The 16,836-nt window shown below is 37.5% G+C and overlaps 1 protein-coding gene across 8 annotated transcripts in view; it reads right to left on the reverse strand.

The window, feature by feature from the left end:
- Nucleotides 1-16,836, reverse strand: part of TTC29 (tetratricopeptide repeat domain 29) — a 284,139-nt gene that overhangs the window by 231,590 nt on the left and 35,713 nt on the right. For all 8 annotated transcript variants that reach the window (XR_009212917.1, XM_032148009.2, XM_032148004.2 and 5 more), the window contains 2 exons: nucleotides 15,475-15,698; nucleotides 9,993-10,178 (listed from right to left, as the gene is read on the reverse strand). Coding sequence is in view for 7 of the 8 variants with exons in the window: in XM_032148009.2 (XP_032003900.1) it covers nucleotides 9,993-10,178; nucleotides 15,475-15,698 (410 nt within the window). In the remaining variant the exon portion in view is untranslated. The remainder of the gene's footprint in view (nucleotides 1-9,992; nucleotides 10,179-15,474; nucleotides 15,699-16,836) is intronic.

A 16,836-nucleotide genomic window follows, 5' to 3' on the forward strand; every position in this document is an offset into this window, starting at 1 on the left:
GTTTTTGAAAGACTTATATTGGTAAATTGAGGTATCTGTTTGTCTTCAAAAATGTTAAAACAGAAGTTTTTACTGAAGCACAAATACATAAGATATCACATTCCAAAGGGACACTTTAGACCATTGCGTGAAATTTTCAAAGACACTGCCAAACACCATTAACGGTACTCTTGAAATCCCTCATTCACAATAAGGACATATAAGTGTTGGAGATTGTATTAGTCAAAAGTCAAATTTACTACAGTGGTAGTAAATAGATCCTGAAACCTCAGGGGCTCACATAAAGTAACTTTCTTGTTCACATAGAGTCCACTGAGGACTGGGCGGCTCTGTAGGGTAGCTCCCCTCCAAATGGTCATTCAGGGATCCAGGTTGTTTCCATCTTGTGGTTTCACCACCTCAACACAAGTTTTCCATGGTTGTCATGGCAAAATAGATACAGCATGGACAACTCATATCCGCTCCTCCATACTTCAAACTGGAAGTGACTGATTATAGCTTATTGGCCAGAATTAGCATTTTTGTAATGACAGACACATAGCACTCAATAAATTGTGGCTCTTACCATTATGGTTATTGGAAAACAACATTTTGAATAACTGGAAAAGAGTTCATCATGTGTAGTTACCATGGTTAATTAACTATTAACCTGCTGTAGGACATTTCTATTGTGTCCTTTGTTGTTGTTGTTATTATTATTATTATTATTTAGAATCAGGGTCTTACTCTGTCATCCAGGCTGGAGTGCAGTGGGATGATCATGGCTCACTGTAGCTTCAACATTCTGGGCTCAAGTGATCCTTCTGCCTCAGCCTCCTGAGTAGCTGGAATTATAGGCACGTGCCACCATACCTGACTAATTTATTTTTTGTAGAGACAGAGTCTCACTATGTTGTCCAGGCTGATCTTGAACTCCTGGCCTCAAACAATCCTCCCACTTAAGCCTCCCAAAGTGCTGAGATTACAGGCATGAGCCAACGTGCCCAGTCACGTGTCCTTTTTTCACTCTTACAAATAATACATATGCAAAGACAAAACATGTCTTTATATAAATCTTTGCCTTCATATATGATTTTTTAGAAGTGACTCTTGATAGATATGCCAAATTGTATGCTAGAAATGTCAGACTCATTCATCCTATCACCAGCAATGTAAGAAGCATATTTATCAAAACGTCACAAGTATTAAATGCTATGTTAAACAAATAAATAGACAACTTTGATTCCTCCACATTTGAATTTGGTGCATATAGTCACTCACATTATTGTAATTATCAGAGGACAAATTTGACTCTTCCACTGAAATGCAAGCCCACTAATCAAGGGGCCATAAATATCTTTTCAGCTATTATTCCCAGCACTTGGCCCAGTGCCTTGAATACAGTAGGAACATAGTAAACGTGTTTTAAAATTACAAGTGAAAAGTGGCATATCTTTAGTGCTTAAATTAGTGCTTTTTAAATTATCAATGTTGGCTTTTTTCTCATGCTTTCTACCTGGCTGAATTTCGTGGAATTTTCTCTTAATTCATTTACCTATTTTTCTACTGTTATGTTAGTTGTTTTTCTCACCAATTTGTAAATGTTCTTCATATAATAATATTAATCCATTATCATGTTTGTTTCAAATATTTCCCAGCTTTTGTTAACTTTAATTATATGAGGTCTTTAATAAATATTTTTAAACTTATGTGTCAAATCTCTCAATTTTTGTTTCTCATAGAGGAAATTCCGTTCCTCCAGCCTTGTGTTTCCTTGAGGGGACTTCCTCTCTCCTTCATTCTTCACTTCTCATCAAGGGAAGAGGCAGGACATATCTGACTGGTGAAATTCTCTACTTTCATCTTCTCTGGACTCAGTTCTCAAGGAGGGTGATCTTTGAACTCTATGAGGAAGCTCACAGGAGCAAGCATTGAGCCTGTACAAGAGCCTGAACTTGACCAGTCTGCCAGTAGCTAGGTGGTTAAGATTAATTCTGGGGGAGAATAGAGACTCTCATTAGAACAGATTAAATCTCTATTCTCTAATCAACCTTAACAATTATGATCTGTCCGACTCTTTTGTTTCCCATGAATTTGTTTTATACTTGGAGCAGAGAGGATATAATTGTCCCTCAATAAACCCCATCATTTTCCCTTGTGCTTTATTCAATTGTTTTTGTTTTGAAGGTCTTTCTCATCTAAAATTGCATAAATATTTGCCCATATTTTCTACTTGTTTTTTTAATACAGTATTTATAAAAGTTTCTCATAAAATTTATTTTTAAAATAAGATAGAGAAGTAATCAACATTACTGTACAATAGTAAATATTAAAAATGAAGATAAAAATTAAAATCATACTTAATTTCATACTGTGTAGCTTCTACTGCCAAAATTACTGTGCGTTTTTTTGCAAACTTAACTTTATGTTTAATTGATTTAACTGTTTACTGTCAATTTTTTTTACATCAGGATTTCTCTATTCTTGAACTTTTAATTTTGACTTATCTTTTGTTGGGCTCCAGAATATGATATACAGAAACTGTATTCATAATGCAGTTTCTGAACCTTGCATATATAAGAATGTTTTCCTGTTGTTTCACCCAGGAACCAGAACTTTGCTCTATAGCCCTCAATTCTCAACTGTACAGCATTTCAACTCTCTTTTCTCTCCCCTCAAACTTTGTAGACTCTACTTCTTTTTACCTTCTGGCATTTATTGTTGCAAAGGAGAAAGCTGAATACTTGTCTAATTTTTAATTCAATGCAGGTGATCTGTGTTTTCTCCTTGCATACAGGTAGGAGTCTCTCTCTATTTGAATATTCAAAAAATTCCCAAGGATTTGTCTAGCTATGAATATCTCCTTATTGATTGTGACTGGAGCATGAAAAGCTATTTTAATGTGCATATTCAGAATTTTGGGGTATGTGAGGAACAAGAAAGCATTCTTAAAATATATTTGATTATTGTCTCATTTCCAATTATTGTGTATTCTTCCTCGGGAACTGCCATATTTGTCATCTTCTCTCATTGTTTTCATTTCTTAGTCCTTCCCCTGCAATTTGAGATCGTTATTCAAGTTTGTCCTCAACATCATGGACTCAATTTTTCATTATGTCAATTTCACTCTTTCTCTACTCTGTACCCTTAATTCTCCCAAGACATTGTATTGAATGCCTTCCTGATTTTATCTGGTGCTCATTCTCATATCATCTGGTTCTATCCTTATGACTTCCTAGTTTCTACTTTTGTCTTTATGAAGATACAAAGCAGTTTTCTAAAACTACCACTTTAACAGGTTTGTTCTTTTTCCCAAGTTAAGCCTCTGGATTAATGCTTAGTTTTTCTTTCATCTCCTACATCCCTCAGTTAGGAGGATGCTCTTTAGTCCTGGTATTCAAAGGCAAGCAGAGTGGACAGTCTCCCCTTGGTTCTACTCACTGACCATGTGATGCTGGTGGAATCCTCTTCTGCCAACTAAAGGTGGGTGGTAGTTGGTAAAAATTCTTGTGTTTACCAGGCATTCTTCTAGCGCTGACATTTGTTCTTCTCTTACTTTAACCCACTAGTTCTCTTCTACTTTGGTCAGTTCTTGAAAACATCTAGTCTTAGGAGTGAAGCTTCTTTTGAAGCTTACAGACTTACTCATGGTCCCATCTTTGTCCTCATTCTTAAAGGACAGGACTTTTGTGGTCATAATATAACCAAAATCTCCTTATGCATAATTTGAAGACCTGAGAGGTAGGGGTTAACACATCCAGAACTGATCCCCTGCAGGCCAGCTTCTCAGAAAAGAAGATGGATGCTAGCAAAGCTCCATAGAAACTAGTTAGGCTCAGTGCTCAAGGCAATCAATCATGACCTATTGCAAAGGCTTGTCAGGAGGCCTCTCTCTCCTGACAGGGGAGAGGTTGGTGTTCCCCAAACTATGATTGCCCATGTGGTAAATCTTACTATTTGTATGCCATGCCCTATGACTGCAACCACAAGGCCTCTCTCCTTGGTCCCTCGCCACCTCCCTGACACCCCCTGCTGATCATGCAGGGGAGGGGCTGATGTTACATCAAATCATGAATGCTGAACTGTACCAAGGCTTTGCCATGTCATATTGCATTGCGTCTGGCTCCTAATCATACAGCATCTGATGACAGGATAATGGGAGACCAGAACCCTGCTATTGTTCCTGCCTCTCCAAGTTTTCACAAAGCAATGCTGTTCCCAGTTGGTCTGCTGTGAGTGCTGCTTACCAAGTTACCTTGCTAGCATGGCAATTGTTCCAGTAAATGGAATATCTGTCTAGGCACCCATCATGGCCTTCCAGAAGCAAGTCAGGAAAGCAGAGATAGATTGAAGACTCAAAAAGAGGGTCTAGTAGCAGAGTTGTTGTCAGCCTTTGGGAGTTGGTGACTATTAGCAGGAATGACCCCTAGAAAACTGAGGAGTGGGAGACCTACAGGGTTAAGACTCAATGATAGAATGCATTGTTTTTTTTTATTGAGAGTAAAATAAGTTGCCAAGGATGGGATGGATACTGTACTGAGAAGAAAGCTGAACCACTGCTTCATAACACTCATGGAAAAATAAAACAATATCACATAGTGCCATGATCACTAAAGAATGGGTAGAGGAGATAATTAGGGAAGGGTACTGACCATCAGCAAACAGGGATAAGTGGGCTCCCAATTCTAACTCCTCTCTATGAGATCAAAACGGGAAAGGGGACAGTCCCTTATAGTGGTGGCCTCCTCCAGAAGTCTGTTGCTGGGTCTGCCTTCCACTGCTGGGTGATTCAAGGGAGAGCTGGTAGTTATTCCAATGTGTTTTCACAATACTGTGCTGCTCCTGGTGCCTTCTGAGCTCCTGGCAATTTATAGAGATACACTAGCTAGTGTCTGTCCAAAAACTGTCAACAATAAATTTTAGGATCCGAACTGAGCAAGCTAGTCAGGACAGCTGTTTCTTTCTTCAGAAGTCCCCCAGTCATTGGAAGAACTTGGAATTAATGCGTAGACTATGGTTAGCCTTACTCCAACTCTGTACTAAAGTCATACAGGAGGGTCTTCCAAACCGGAAAATGTGCACTTTCTATGTTGTTCTTACAATGGTCTCCCTTGTCTTGTCTGCAGTGAATATATTCAGTAACTTGGGGTTGTCACTAATCATCTATCATTCAGGAGGACATCTAATTTTCCTCCGGGTTTCCCACAGCAAAGTCAGTATCTAGACTCAAAGCTAATGGGTTGAAATGGAATGGGCTGCTGATGAAGTGGGAGATGATACTTACAAGCCACCCACTGGAATTGGGAGAAGGGAAAGGACTAAAATGGGGACTGAAATGAAGGGTTAACTTGTCCAAGACTGACCTCTCCAGTCTAGCCCCCCACAAAGAAGGCTGGCCTCCTGCACAGCTCAATGTAAACCATCTAGTCTCAGTGCTTAAGTCCATTAATTTGGTCAAAAGCAAGGCTTGAACTTAGCTCATCATGGGGAAGAGGAGCGAGGAAAGTGCTGGTGCTTCCTCAACTATGAATGCTGGTGTGGTAAACCCTACTGCTAGTTTGCCTGCCCACCAAACCTCACCAATAAAGCTGCAACTGCAAGGCTTGGACCCCAGTCCCTCATCATGCCAGAGAAGAGGCTAGCATTGTATCCAACCACTAATGCTGACCTGGCAGGATAGGATTGAAATGAAGGCTGTGCCACTCATCTTGCTATTGCTCCCTGGCCTCAAATCATACCAAAGGAGGAGCTGGTGTTTCCCCAGTCATGTCTGGCCCCGATAGACCTCTGTGTGCAGCTCTAGAATGAATGGGAACATCTATTGATCCAGTGTCTGAGAGCTTTCTCCAGTGCCCCACAGACACAGTGAGAATGCTGCTTGTCCATTTGTCCTGTTTGCATAATAAAAACCTTACAAATAAAGTCACAATTCTGAAAGAGATACAGATTTGTTCCAAGTGTTTTTCAGTTGATGACTACTCCAAGCCAGACACCCCAGGTAAAGATCTGAAGATATTTGACCTAAAGAATGAGACTGCCAGCCCTTGAGCCAAAGGGAACCAGGCCATGCCGCACACCAAAGACCCATTTTTAGCAGCAGTGGGGACTTGAACCTGTCTACTGTTCATGACTCTGGCCAGGGAGCGCTGCGTGGGGCTCTGGTCACATTTACACCAGTGGGATGAACATGACCCCTGACTGTAGCCATGTGCCCAGTCTCTGTGGCTCTGGCTTCTGCTCATGTTCCTCATTTGTGCTGCTATGGTTCCCTGAGTGTGCTGGAGCCCTGTCAAGGACTATAGCCTGCTTGGTTGGGCCCTGACAACCTACCCGTTGCCATCTGCCAGCTAATGTCCCACTTTAGCATGAATGAGGGCACCCCTGGAATCAGGATGCTGCCACCTGTCCCTGGGCACAGCTGCCACCTAGCTGTTGCTGCATGGCCTCCATTCGCTTGTCTGGACCAATCAGATCAGATATGCGGAAGCTGGGCCATCATCGCCTCAGAGGGAACCCTCTAGCCAGGTAAGTCCCCACTCCACTCTAGCCACATATTCTTGAAAGTCCTAATTCACATTTCTTAGGGTGAAAATTCTACCCCATATTACAGAAGCTTCACAGATAATTTTCACCTTCAGTAGGTACATCAAACACTCAAAGTTAATCTCCAGAGTTTTCATCAACACTGACTTAGTTGTTTTATCTGTCAGGCAATAAAGGTATGTTTCTAGGGTTTATGAACTATTTAAGGGCTTAGAAAAATATTTTAGATCTGACAAAAGTAGTTCCAAAACAAAATAACACACTCTCAAACGATCTCAAAAGCAAAAGCCTTTACAATTCTTCATAACCCAAACTTTTTACTTATGAAATGTGAGTGCATTTCATCATCCAATAGGGTGGAGCATCTAAACTCGAGCAAGCCAAGGACTTGAGAGTGTAATCTCATGGCAGACCCTCCCTGACTGCTCACATTTTCCAACCTCATCCTTTCCTTCAGTCGCTGTGTGGCTGCCACTAAATGGTAGGTGCGACCATGGTGCCGTGCGTACTAACCACAGAGCCCATAGGCAGAATATTTCTTGAACAAATGGGTGCATAGATGAATGAATAAATAAATTAAGCAATGTATAAATCCTCCAACAGAAATATTTTAAGATATTTTTAAAAATCAGAATGAGAGGGGAATGGGGAGTTGTTGCTTAATGGGTAAAGAGTTTCAGGTTTGCAAGGTGAGAAAGTTCTGGAGACTGGTTGTGCAACCAAGTGAATATACTTAACACTGCTAAATATACTTAGAGATGACGAAGATGTCTAAGTTTTATGTTATGTTTTTCACCACCATAAAAAATTTAAAAATCAAACAAAATTTTAAAAAAGTAGAAATAAAATTTACAGAAAAATTCAAAATACACTTATGACAGCTATCTGAATCTCACTACAGCCACTCTTCAGTTTCATCAACACAGCCCTGACTTCTTTGTCCTATTTTCACATAATATGTATGATTTATTCTATGGCTTCTTTTGGGGGGGTCAGTAATTGACAGCTCCATTTGACAGTCCAGTCAGAATTTGATGGTGTAATTACAAAAACAAAATAAAAACAATTTTACTTTCAATTTTATATAAGGAAGAACTTAACCCTTTTGTACAGTTTGAAAAATAAAACCTGACTTTTAGCAACAGACTAGAAATTTTTAACAAATTTGAAATAACTTCTCAATTTATAGTAAGCCGTATCTCCTCAGTGTGTACATTTATAATCACCTAGAGTCTCTGCACTCAGAAATAACTACTGTTAACATGTTAGTGTAGTATATATGCACAACATAAATATATTTTACATTGTTTTATATCTTATTTTTCTATTTAATGTATCAGGAGCATTTTCTGAAATTAACACATATTTGGGGTTTCCTATATTAATTTGGAATAAAATCCAAAGTCCTTGCCTTGGCCTACAAGCCCCAGTGTGATCTATCCTAAGCCTCCCTGTCTAATTTCAGCTTCTTCCACTTCCCACCTTCCACTCACTGTCTTCCAGTCACACTGGCCTTCTTGCTGGTCCTTAGGCAATGATCAGCATGCACTTGCCTCAGGACCTTTGCACTTATTGCATCTTCCCTCTGGAACCCCTTTCTTCAGATTTTCACAAGGGCTTCTCCCTCATTTCATTGCTGTCTCACCTTATAATAGATAAGCACCTTATATAAAGTGATAACCATTGTGTATCCCCTTGCTCTACTTTATTATTTATTGTAGCACTTAACACTGACTCAATATTATATTATATAGCTATTGATTGTTAAGACCTGGTTTTCCTAGAAGAATGTAAGCTCTACAAGGGCAGAGACTTTGTCTTGTTCATTCTTCTATCCCCTGACACTAGGTTCTAAATCACCATTTGTTGAATGAACCAATGACTTTTGCTTTAACCTATTTCATGACTGCACAGAACTCTATTGCATGGATGTTGCTAAATACATTTAGCTAATTCCCTTTTCTGGGATACTATAGATTGCACTGCAGTGGAATACTTAAATATGTTCTCTTAAATACAGTAGTTTTCCATTGTTTTATCTGAGTTAATTACATTGAGTGCAGCAGCTTCCTAGCCATCCCCCTTCCTCTTGACCCTCCTCTCACAGTTTGTATCACAGACAGACTGGTATCACACTCCTTTCCTTGCCCTCCGTGTACAGAAGCTTAAGTCCAAGCTCTGACTGCTGGTGTGTCCCTATTCTACCTTCCCACTATGGTTTCCCAGGCTGGGAGGAGGGGGGAGGATCACAAAAAAATAACTAATGGGTACTAGGCTTAGTACCTGGGTGATGAAATATCTATACCACAAACCCCATGACACAAGTTTACCTATGTAACAAACCTGCATATGTACCCCTGAACTTAAAATAAAAGTGAAAAAAAATCATTTAACTATTCCAAAAAACACCCTACACTTCCCACTGGACGCAGGTTGTCCCTCTTACCAGTTGCTCTAATTATGCTTTAGTGTACACTGTTCCCTCTTCACAGAACATATTCCTATTTATTTACAAGCCTAAATTCCACCCATCTTCCAAGTCCCTTGCCAGTCCCTCCTGACTGCATCGTGCCTTCCTTGAATCTAGTCTGCATGATCTCTCACTTCTCTAAGCTTTTCTAATACTCCCTATGTCTAGCCATGCATGGTGGTTTCTGACCATGTTCAGGCACTTCGTGAGCTTTAGCTACAATCACATGAACTACAACTTCCTGAAGCACTTTCAAAGTCCTATGCAGTCCTAGTCACAAAATAATAAATATTTTTAAAATTTAGCAGTTTCACCAAAGTAAAAACTTTTATGCAAAATTAGATAGTGTTTTGAGGGAAGAAATGGCATTATTCAAGAGCAAATCTTTTCATCTTTCCCTATGTTTTCTTTGCATATTATCTACACAGTATTCTGCCATAAAAATTTTCCATTCTTAAATTCCTATTTGCAATCCTTGATCAGCCACTATACAAAATCTATTTCTGACAATTTTGTTGTTGTTTTAGATTTTGGCTTGTCTTAACATTATTAAGTATGAAGTTATTTTTAAATGAGTATTTCATTCAGGAATTATTTTAAAAATCATGATGAGGTGGTATGTGAGTTATACAGATATTTCTTGGTTTTCATATAAGGGGCATGGGGCATTATGAAAATCACAAAGTATAACTTTCATTCTTTTCATCCTGTGTGTGGAGGGGTGGGGGAGGATGCTTTCTCTTGGTGAGGATGTTACCGGGTGGGAACTGTAGGCTGAGCACTCAGGCAGAAGCATGAGCAAGGGATTCTGCAAAAAATATTCTGCAAGGAATACTGAAGCTGGGTCCATAAGTCACATGGTTTTGCTTTTTGATATCAATAATATACATGATTATGCTGAAATCTCAGGTCTTTTTCTAGACCACCACGTGTTTTTCCATTGTGTGATCTCAGGATCCACCAAAACACACCCAAGACATCTTGGCAAATGCCCACTCACCATCTTCCTCGTGGAGAAGACCCATATGCATGTGTGCCTCGGCTTCTTTCTTCCCACAGTCAATTTTGATCAGCTGAGCAATCTTAAAACATCGTTCATAGAAGTGGTTCCTTACCCACTTGTCTTCAGAATTATTGAAGTAACAGGCCAGAGCATACAAGTTATTATATACATCTTCGAAGGATTCTTCAAAGAGAGAAAAGCACCATGAATGGCATTAGAAAGAGGTCTCATGGCATACCCTTTAGAACGGCAAACCAATATCATGACATTTATTTCCTATTTTTCCTTAAAGATGTGATTACCAATTTTAAAAATTGGGTCTAAAAGCAAAAATTAATTTATTTTAACTATTATATTAATTACATTAATTAAAGGATGTGCAGATGAGTAAAGCAATAAAAGCCTTTCTGAAAACTTAGAACACGTAGGAAATTGACACTATCTGGTTGAAATAGGAGGCTTTAAGATGTAGGACAGGACAATACCTACTAACAACGTGCTCAGCGCTTTTGGAAGAAAGGATTACGTAGTATCATTGAGTACTTTTCCCACTGGAGGTTTGAAAGTACTTAGAGATTCTAGAGATGGCAATGTTTCTCAGTCATGGCAAAAGATAATGTAAATGAAGAAAGCAGAATGCATATGAAAATACCAAGGTATTTCATACCATAAAAATGTCACGGGCCTGATAGATACAAGAAATGATTATCAGAGTGACCCTATAAGCTCCGTATGCTTTCAAGCAATGTTTCTAGCAATACAAATTTCTAGCAATGTTAAGAAAGAGTAGACTTCTATGCTTCTGTTTTCTATGGGTATTTTTTTGCTTGGAATGCATAAATACTAGTCGTTTTTACTCAGGAAGTTGTTAATTAAACTCTTGTAGGTTTTTTTTCCTAGAGGGTATCTAACCTATATCTACATAAAAAGTGTGCCCATCAATTGTGAATCAGTCTTATAAACCCCACTGTGATAGTAAACCTGAATGAATATGTCTATGTGTTAATAAGTCGTGCCTCAGTCCTGTAAATTCCACTCTAATGGTGAATATGAACAAATTCATAATATTTATGTCTTTTGTATTTATGCTGAAAGCATAGTTGTATTATAAAATGCAGTGGTCTCTGGGTTACCCTTCCAATAACTTTTTAATAACAATCATTACATATTAGAATTCACGGATATTAATTGTTCACGACTACCAGAGGAGTCAACCCACATATTCCTGAAGAGATTACAATTATGAAAAATATTGCCCAGTAGGACACCTATAAGATTAAAACCAAAACTCAGAAAAAATGAAACAGGTTGATTACAACAAAGGGTCGTTTTGCAGAACTGTAAGTCACCCCAATGTTTCAAAAGAAATTTCTAAAACCGATTCTATTCCTTTACATATACTCTTTAAAATTCCAATGGAAATTAAGATTTATATCAAAATAAATTTAATAACTGGAAAACAAAATAAAAAGTTCTCCCTGTCCTGGAAGTTGCTCGGGATTCCGGAGAGCCATTCTGCTTTTCGAGGACACTCACACCAGGTGACAGCTCAGGTGAAAAGTAGAGCATAACCTAAGTTATTTATCTGATGCAAATACTCCCACCTCAGAATACTTCTGTGCTTTGTCTTTCCATTATGAACTTCCTACATAATGTGAATACAACACTAAAGTCTGTTTTGTAATATTTCATATTCTTGGTTATATTTACTGATTAGAGAGTTATTGCTTTTAGAAGCCAGTAAGTAAAACATTTCATATTTTCCACTTTAATAAAAAGTATATATATATAAAATTAAAAACATATGCAGTCCTGAAACAATTTTTTTATATTTTAGTAATTAAACTTTAATGTAAAAATATTTGCAATATTTCATAAGGTTTTTTTTTTTTAGGAATGAGTTAGATAAGCTACCAAGATTACATATTTAAAGACTACTTGTCAGCTAAGCTATTTTTCTATGAAAAAAAAGGATGATTTTCTAGAATATTAAATATAAAAGAATATATTCAAGTTTCAAATCTTTGGGCAATCCAAATACATGTCCAGTGCCCTTTACAAAGGCTACAAGTAGCCTTCTCTCCTTGCGTAGACCACTTCCTTGAATTGTCAGCAGGTATATTCAGAAGATGAAAATCAATTTTATTGTGGGTTTCTTATGCTCCTTAAAAAGAAGATTCTACAATAAAATACATTTGGGAAACATTTTTGCAAATTTCCTTTTTCAGTAAACCACACAATATACATCAGCATGCTAGATGCTCTGATTAGTCCTGCAATAAATCAACCTGCTTAACCTCAGTGTTAGTTCACTGGGTATTTCTCAAGCTTATTTTGCCAGAAAATTGTTTTGTTTTGCTTTACATCAAATCTGTAAATACTTGTGGAATTTTGCTTTAGTAGAACATAATTTGTGTATCTTAAACAAACATTGTTAGAAAAAAATTGCTGCTCAACCCTTAATAAATTTAAGTCAAGTGTAAATAATGTTTGAATTATCTATTGATTCTCTTACCCATTACCATTATTGTCATCTCTTCCCTAGCCCCATGGGGCATAAGGCCCAAATCAGATGTCACAGATGGCACAGCAATGATTCATGACAATGGATAATATTTTTTAAAAAAAGTATCAGGGACAAAGAAACACTTTAACAAATGGAAAATCCCAAAAAGAAATGATTGGCTTACTTTAAACACACCTTTGCTATAAAACAGCAAGTGTTTTATAAAGTAATTTAAATAACTCTAGGTTACTGCTCTGCAAGTCTCAAGAGATAGAACTGACCTGAGATGACTATTGTTAGTGCCATGGCTTTGATTAAATGAACTTCACTGTGACCCTAGAGTGATGGTTCTTCCAATGAGAAGCAACGAGAATGCTCAGTTATATGCTATCTCAGGAAAATTGTCTGTAACGTCACAACCATATAGAATGGAACTTTAAGATACTATTAACATATTTCTATATTCTAGGCATACATACACATTTTAAGATTTAGGATTCATTCAAGTTAATAAGAGTGAATGTGCATATCTCATTTTCTGGTACATCCCTAATTCAAACCACAATTTTCCTCCAATAAAGTTCATGTGTTGAATGTGGAAAAAAAATTATAACAATTTTTGAAAAAAGGTGACACAAATGTTTACATGTCCTTCAGCTAAAGTTTTTGAAGTAATACTTTTGTAATAATTTTAATTTTCTATATTTCAACCAGACAAAAGCCACTGCATTTTGTGGGAGATAATCCTACAGAAGAGACTTTGGCTATTATAACATTGGACTTTGGGCCAGGTGCGGTGGCTCACGCCTATAATCCCAGCTCTTTGGGAGACCAAGGTAGGAGAATCACTTCAGGTCAGGAGTTCGAGACCAGACTGGCCAACATGGTGAAACCCTGTCTCTACTAAAAATACAAAGATCAGCTTGGCATGGAGGTTTGTGCCTGTAGTCCCAGCTACTCAGGAGGCTGAGGCAGGAAAATTGCTTGAACCTGGAAGAAGGAGGTTGCAGTGAGCTGAGATCACACCACTGTACTCCAGCCTGGTTGACAGAGCAAGAGTCTGTCTCAAAACAAAACAAAAATTCAGACTTTCTTAACTTTTGGATTGGAGAAACATTTTTACTTATAGTAACTTTTCTTTAAGAAATATTATATATTAAAATGTTTTCTACCCTGAAATAGACTATTTGGCATTTTAGGTTCTTATAAATTTGAAAAAGCTTTATGACAAGCTGGCTCACATCTATGACACCTTATGACAAGTGACATATTTAGCTTATATTTACACTATCTCCAATGAAAGCCTCAATTTAAAACTGAATATGATAAAATTCAATGGAATAAAACAGCTAATGAGAAAATATTATCTTAATTAGTTCTACTTTCAGTTTAAATATCACTGTAGAATTTTGGGCAAATACTAGAATGTACGTTGTTTTGTTTTCTTTTGTTTGTTTTGTTTTGAGATGGAGTCTTGCTCTTGTCACCCGAGCTGGAGCGCAATGGGGCAATCTTAGCTCACTACAACCTTTGTCTCTCGGGTTCAAGCAATTCCCTGCCTCAGCCTTCTGAGTAGCTGGGATTACAGGCGTCCACCATCATGCCCGGCTAATTTTTTTGTATTTTTAGTAGAGACGGGGTTTCACCATGTTGGCCAGGCTGGTCTCGAACTCCTGACCTCAGGTGATCCACCCGCCTTGGCCTCCCAAAGTGCTAGAATTACAGGCATGAGCCACCGCGCCCAGCCAAAATGGAGGTTTTTTTACAATAGCACTTTTTATTTACAATAGTTAATTTCTTGAGAAATAATTGTAAATAATATTTTAAAGTTCACCAAAATATTTTTTTTCACATCCATCCTGAAGTGAAACCCTTTTCATAATATAAATAACCACCTCCTATCCCACCCCTGCCACACACACACCCTAGTTCATTTGTTTTGTTGTTCACATTTTTGTGTGTCTCATACTCATAAGTCAGGTCACAACCTGACAGGAAATATGTATTGGCTCCAGCAAATAGACACTCTTCTAATGTTGTTTACATGACTCCGTAAATTTTCTCCATGGTACCATTGGGTAACAAAAAGTTTCTAATACCCTATTTTGTCATAGAAAAGCCTGAAATGACATGTAGACATTGTCATGTTGAGGCCTGAGTTTTTCTTTTTGAATCCTGTGGTATTTTCCCCAAAAAATTTGGAGAAAAGAATAATTTAGAATACCAAATTTACATGCCAAATTCTAGAATTTCATTTTTTTATTTGATTATAGATGACTAGTTAAAATGACCAGTTCCTAATATGTAACTAAGAAATATTTATGACAACAATATCAGTATAATTAGTGTAGAGATGAAAATATTTAATACTTGGAATGTATACTAACTTTGTGGAAAATTTTGAAATACAAAAAATTTATTGGAAATGATGTAATGGAAAATATAAAATTGACAATTTTATTTGCAATTGTGAATTGCAGGATTTTCATGTCTTTTTACTATTTACAAAGATAAATTCTCCGATTCAAATCAGTAGGACTTCTTGACCCAAACTTCAAAGTCCACTATCTAAACTTAGGAAAATCAGTGTGATTTTCAAGTTATAGTACTCTTTGAAAGTATCTCCTCTATGAAAGTCAACATTCAGATTACATATACAGAAAAACTGTAGAAAGGTTTAAACCTAATGATAGAAACTATGTTAATCCATGGGGAAGTTCTGGAGATATTATTAGGTGCTATGTGTTGTCTTCCCTGGCTCGGAAGGACATCGCCAGAATGCCCCCGTGTCTGGGCAGCCTCGTGATCCAACATTCCCTTTCCTTAATTCCATAAAGACGCTTAATTGACTGGGTTGAAGTGTGCTAAGTTGTCTTAATGTTTCAAATTCATACATGAAACAATCTGGAATCTTCCCCCAGGAGCTCGCTGTTCTGGCTCCTTCTGTGCTGTGCCCACAGTTCCACCACTCACCTTTCCTCTCAGCGTCCTCAGCCCTGGTCAGGTAATGGTAGAAGTAATCCAGTTTATCAGGCTGCTCCTCCAGGGGCTTCTGCAGCCAGAAGAGGGACCTGACTCTCGCAGCCTCCCTCAGGGCATCCCACTGCTCCATCAGAGCGAAGAGCTCGGTGAAGGACTTATGATAACCATCTCGCAGCATGTCCACACAGATATTCTTCTTGTAGGAGTTCCTATAACTGGGAATATGAATCAGAACACTCTCAGGTTTATGTTAATCCTTTCAGTCTGCACGGTATTTTCATTCTCTAATAATTAAAGGTTGAATCATGTTGCCTTTTTTCCCTCAGTGAAAGCACTGAAAACTATCAAAAGATCTTTGCCTCAAACACTTACAATTGAACAACTTCTGTTTAATGAAAGACGCCAGGAGCTATCTAAATACAGTAATTTTAATGAAATTACATTATAAACATATCAGTTCCAGAGCTGAGCTCCATTTGATAAGGACAAATAAGCTAGTTGACTGATGAATATTAAAAAATACTTGATACATCAGCCTCCCACCAAAAAAAAACCCTCAACAAGTCAAGCAAAAATAAAACTTGCCATTTAATATCAAAACAATATTCTCTCTATATTAGTAGTTTCACTGTATGTTACAGAAGTTCATCATTCTTTCATTCATGCAGAGAATATTTATTGAAATCTATTACTATGTATTTTTTAATTATTTTCAGTTAGAATTAAGTTAATGATTAATAATTATATTCTAACTTCAATAATCAAATGCAAAAAGATAAAGTGACAAACGAATATTCCATTTAGTCAAGCGACAAATAGGTACTGAGTTTCCTACTAAGTGCCAGGCACTGTTCTAGACCAAATAGATTCCATGCCCTTGTGACGCTTACATTCTAGGGGCAGAACGTGACTAACAAATAAGTAAGCAAATGAGAAATAATTTCAAATCATGAAAATTTCTAGAAAGGAAATAAACAGAATTGTGAGATAATAGCTGTGTAGAGGCTATTATTCCATTAAAAGAACAATTAGATACCAAAAGATACAGCTTTTATACCAAAAGATATAGCTTTCTATTCTTTAAAAAAAATAGGACAAATGACATGATGTGATACTACTGGCAACAAAAATTCACCGTGGAGTGGAAACAGCCTAGACCACCAAGATTAAGTCCAGTTTTGCCTCACCTTCCTCAGTCTCCAGTCTTCTCATCTCTAAGCTGTGTATATTAGTATATGCTACCTACATCATGGGATTCCTATAGGAACCAAATGAAATTAGGTGTGTGAGAATACTCTGGGAAATGTGAAATCTCACTGCTGCTTCTCAATTCCTCATTACGCATTAGATTCA

The sequence above is a fragment of the Hylobates moloch genome, unplaced genomic scaffold, assembly GCF_009828535.3.
Source record: "Hylobates moloch isolate HMO894 unplaced genomic scaffold, HMol_V3 SCAFFOLD_3, whole genome shotgun sequence".
NCBI lineage: Eukaryota > Metazoa > Chordata > Mammalia > Primates > Hylobatidae > Hylobates > Hylobates moloch.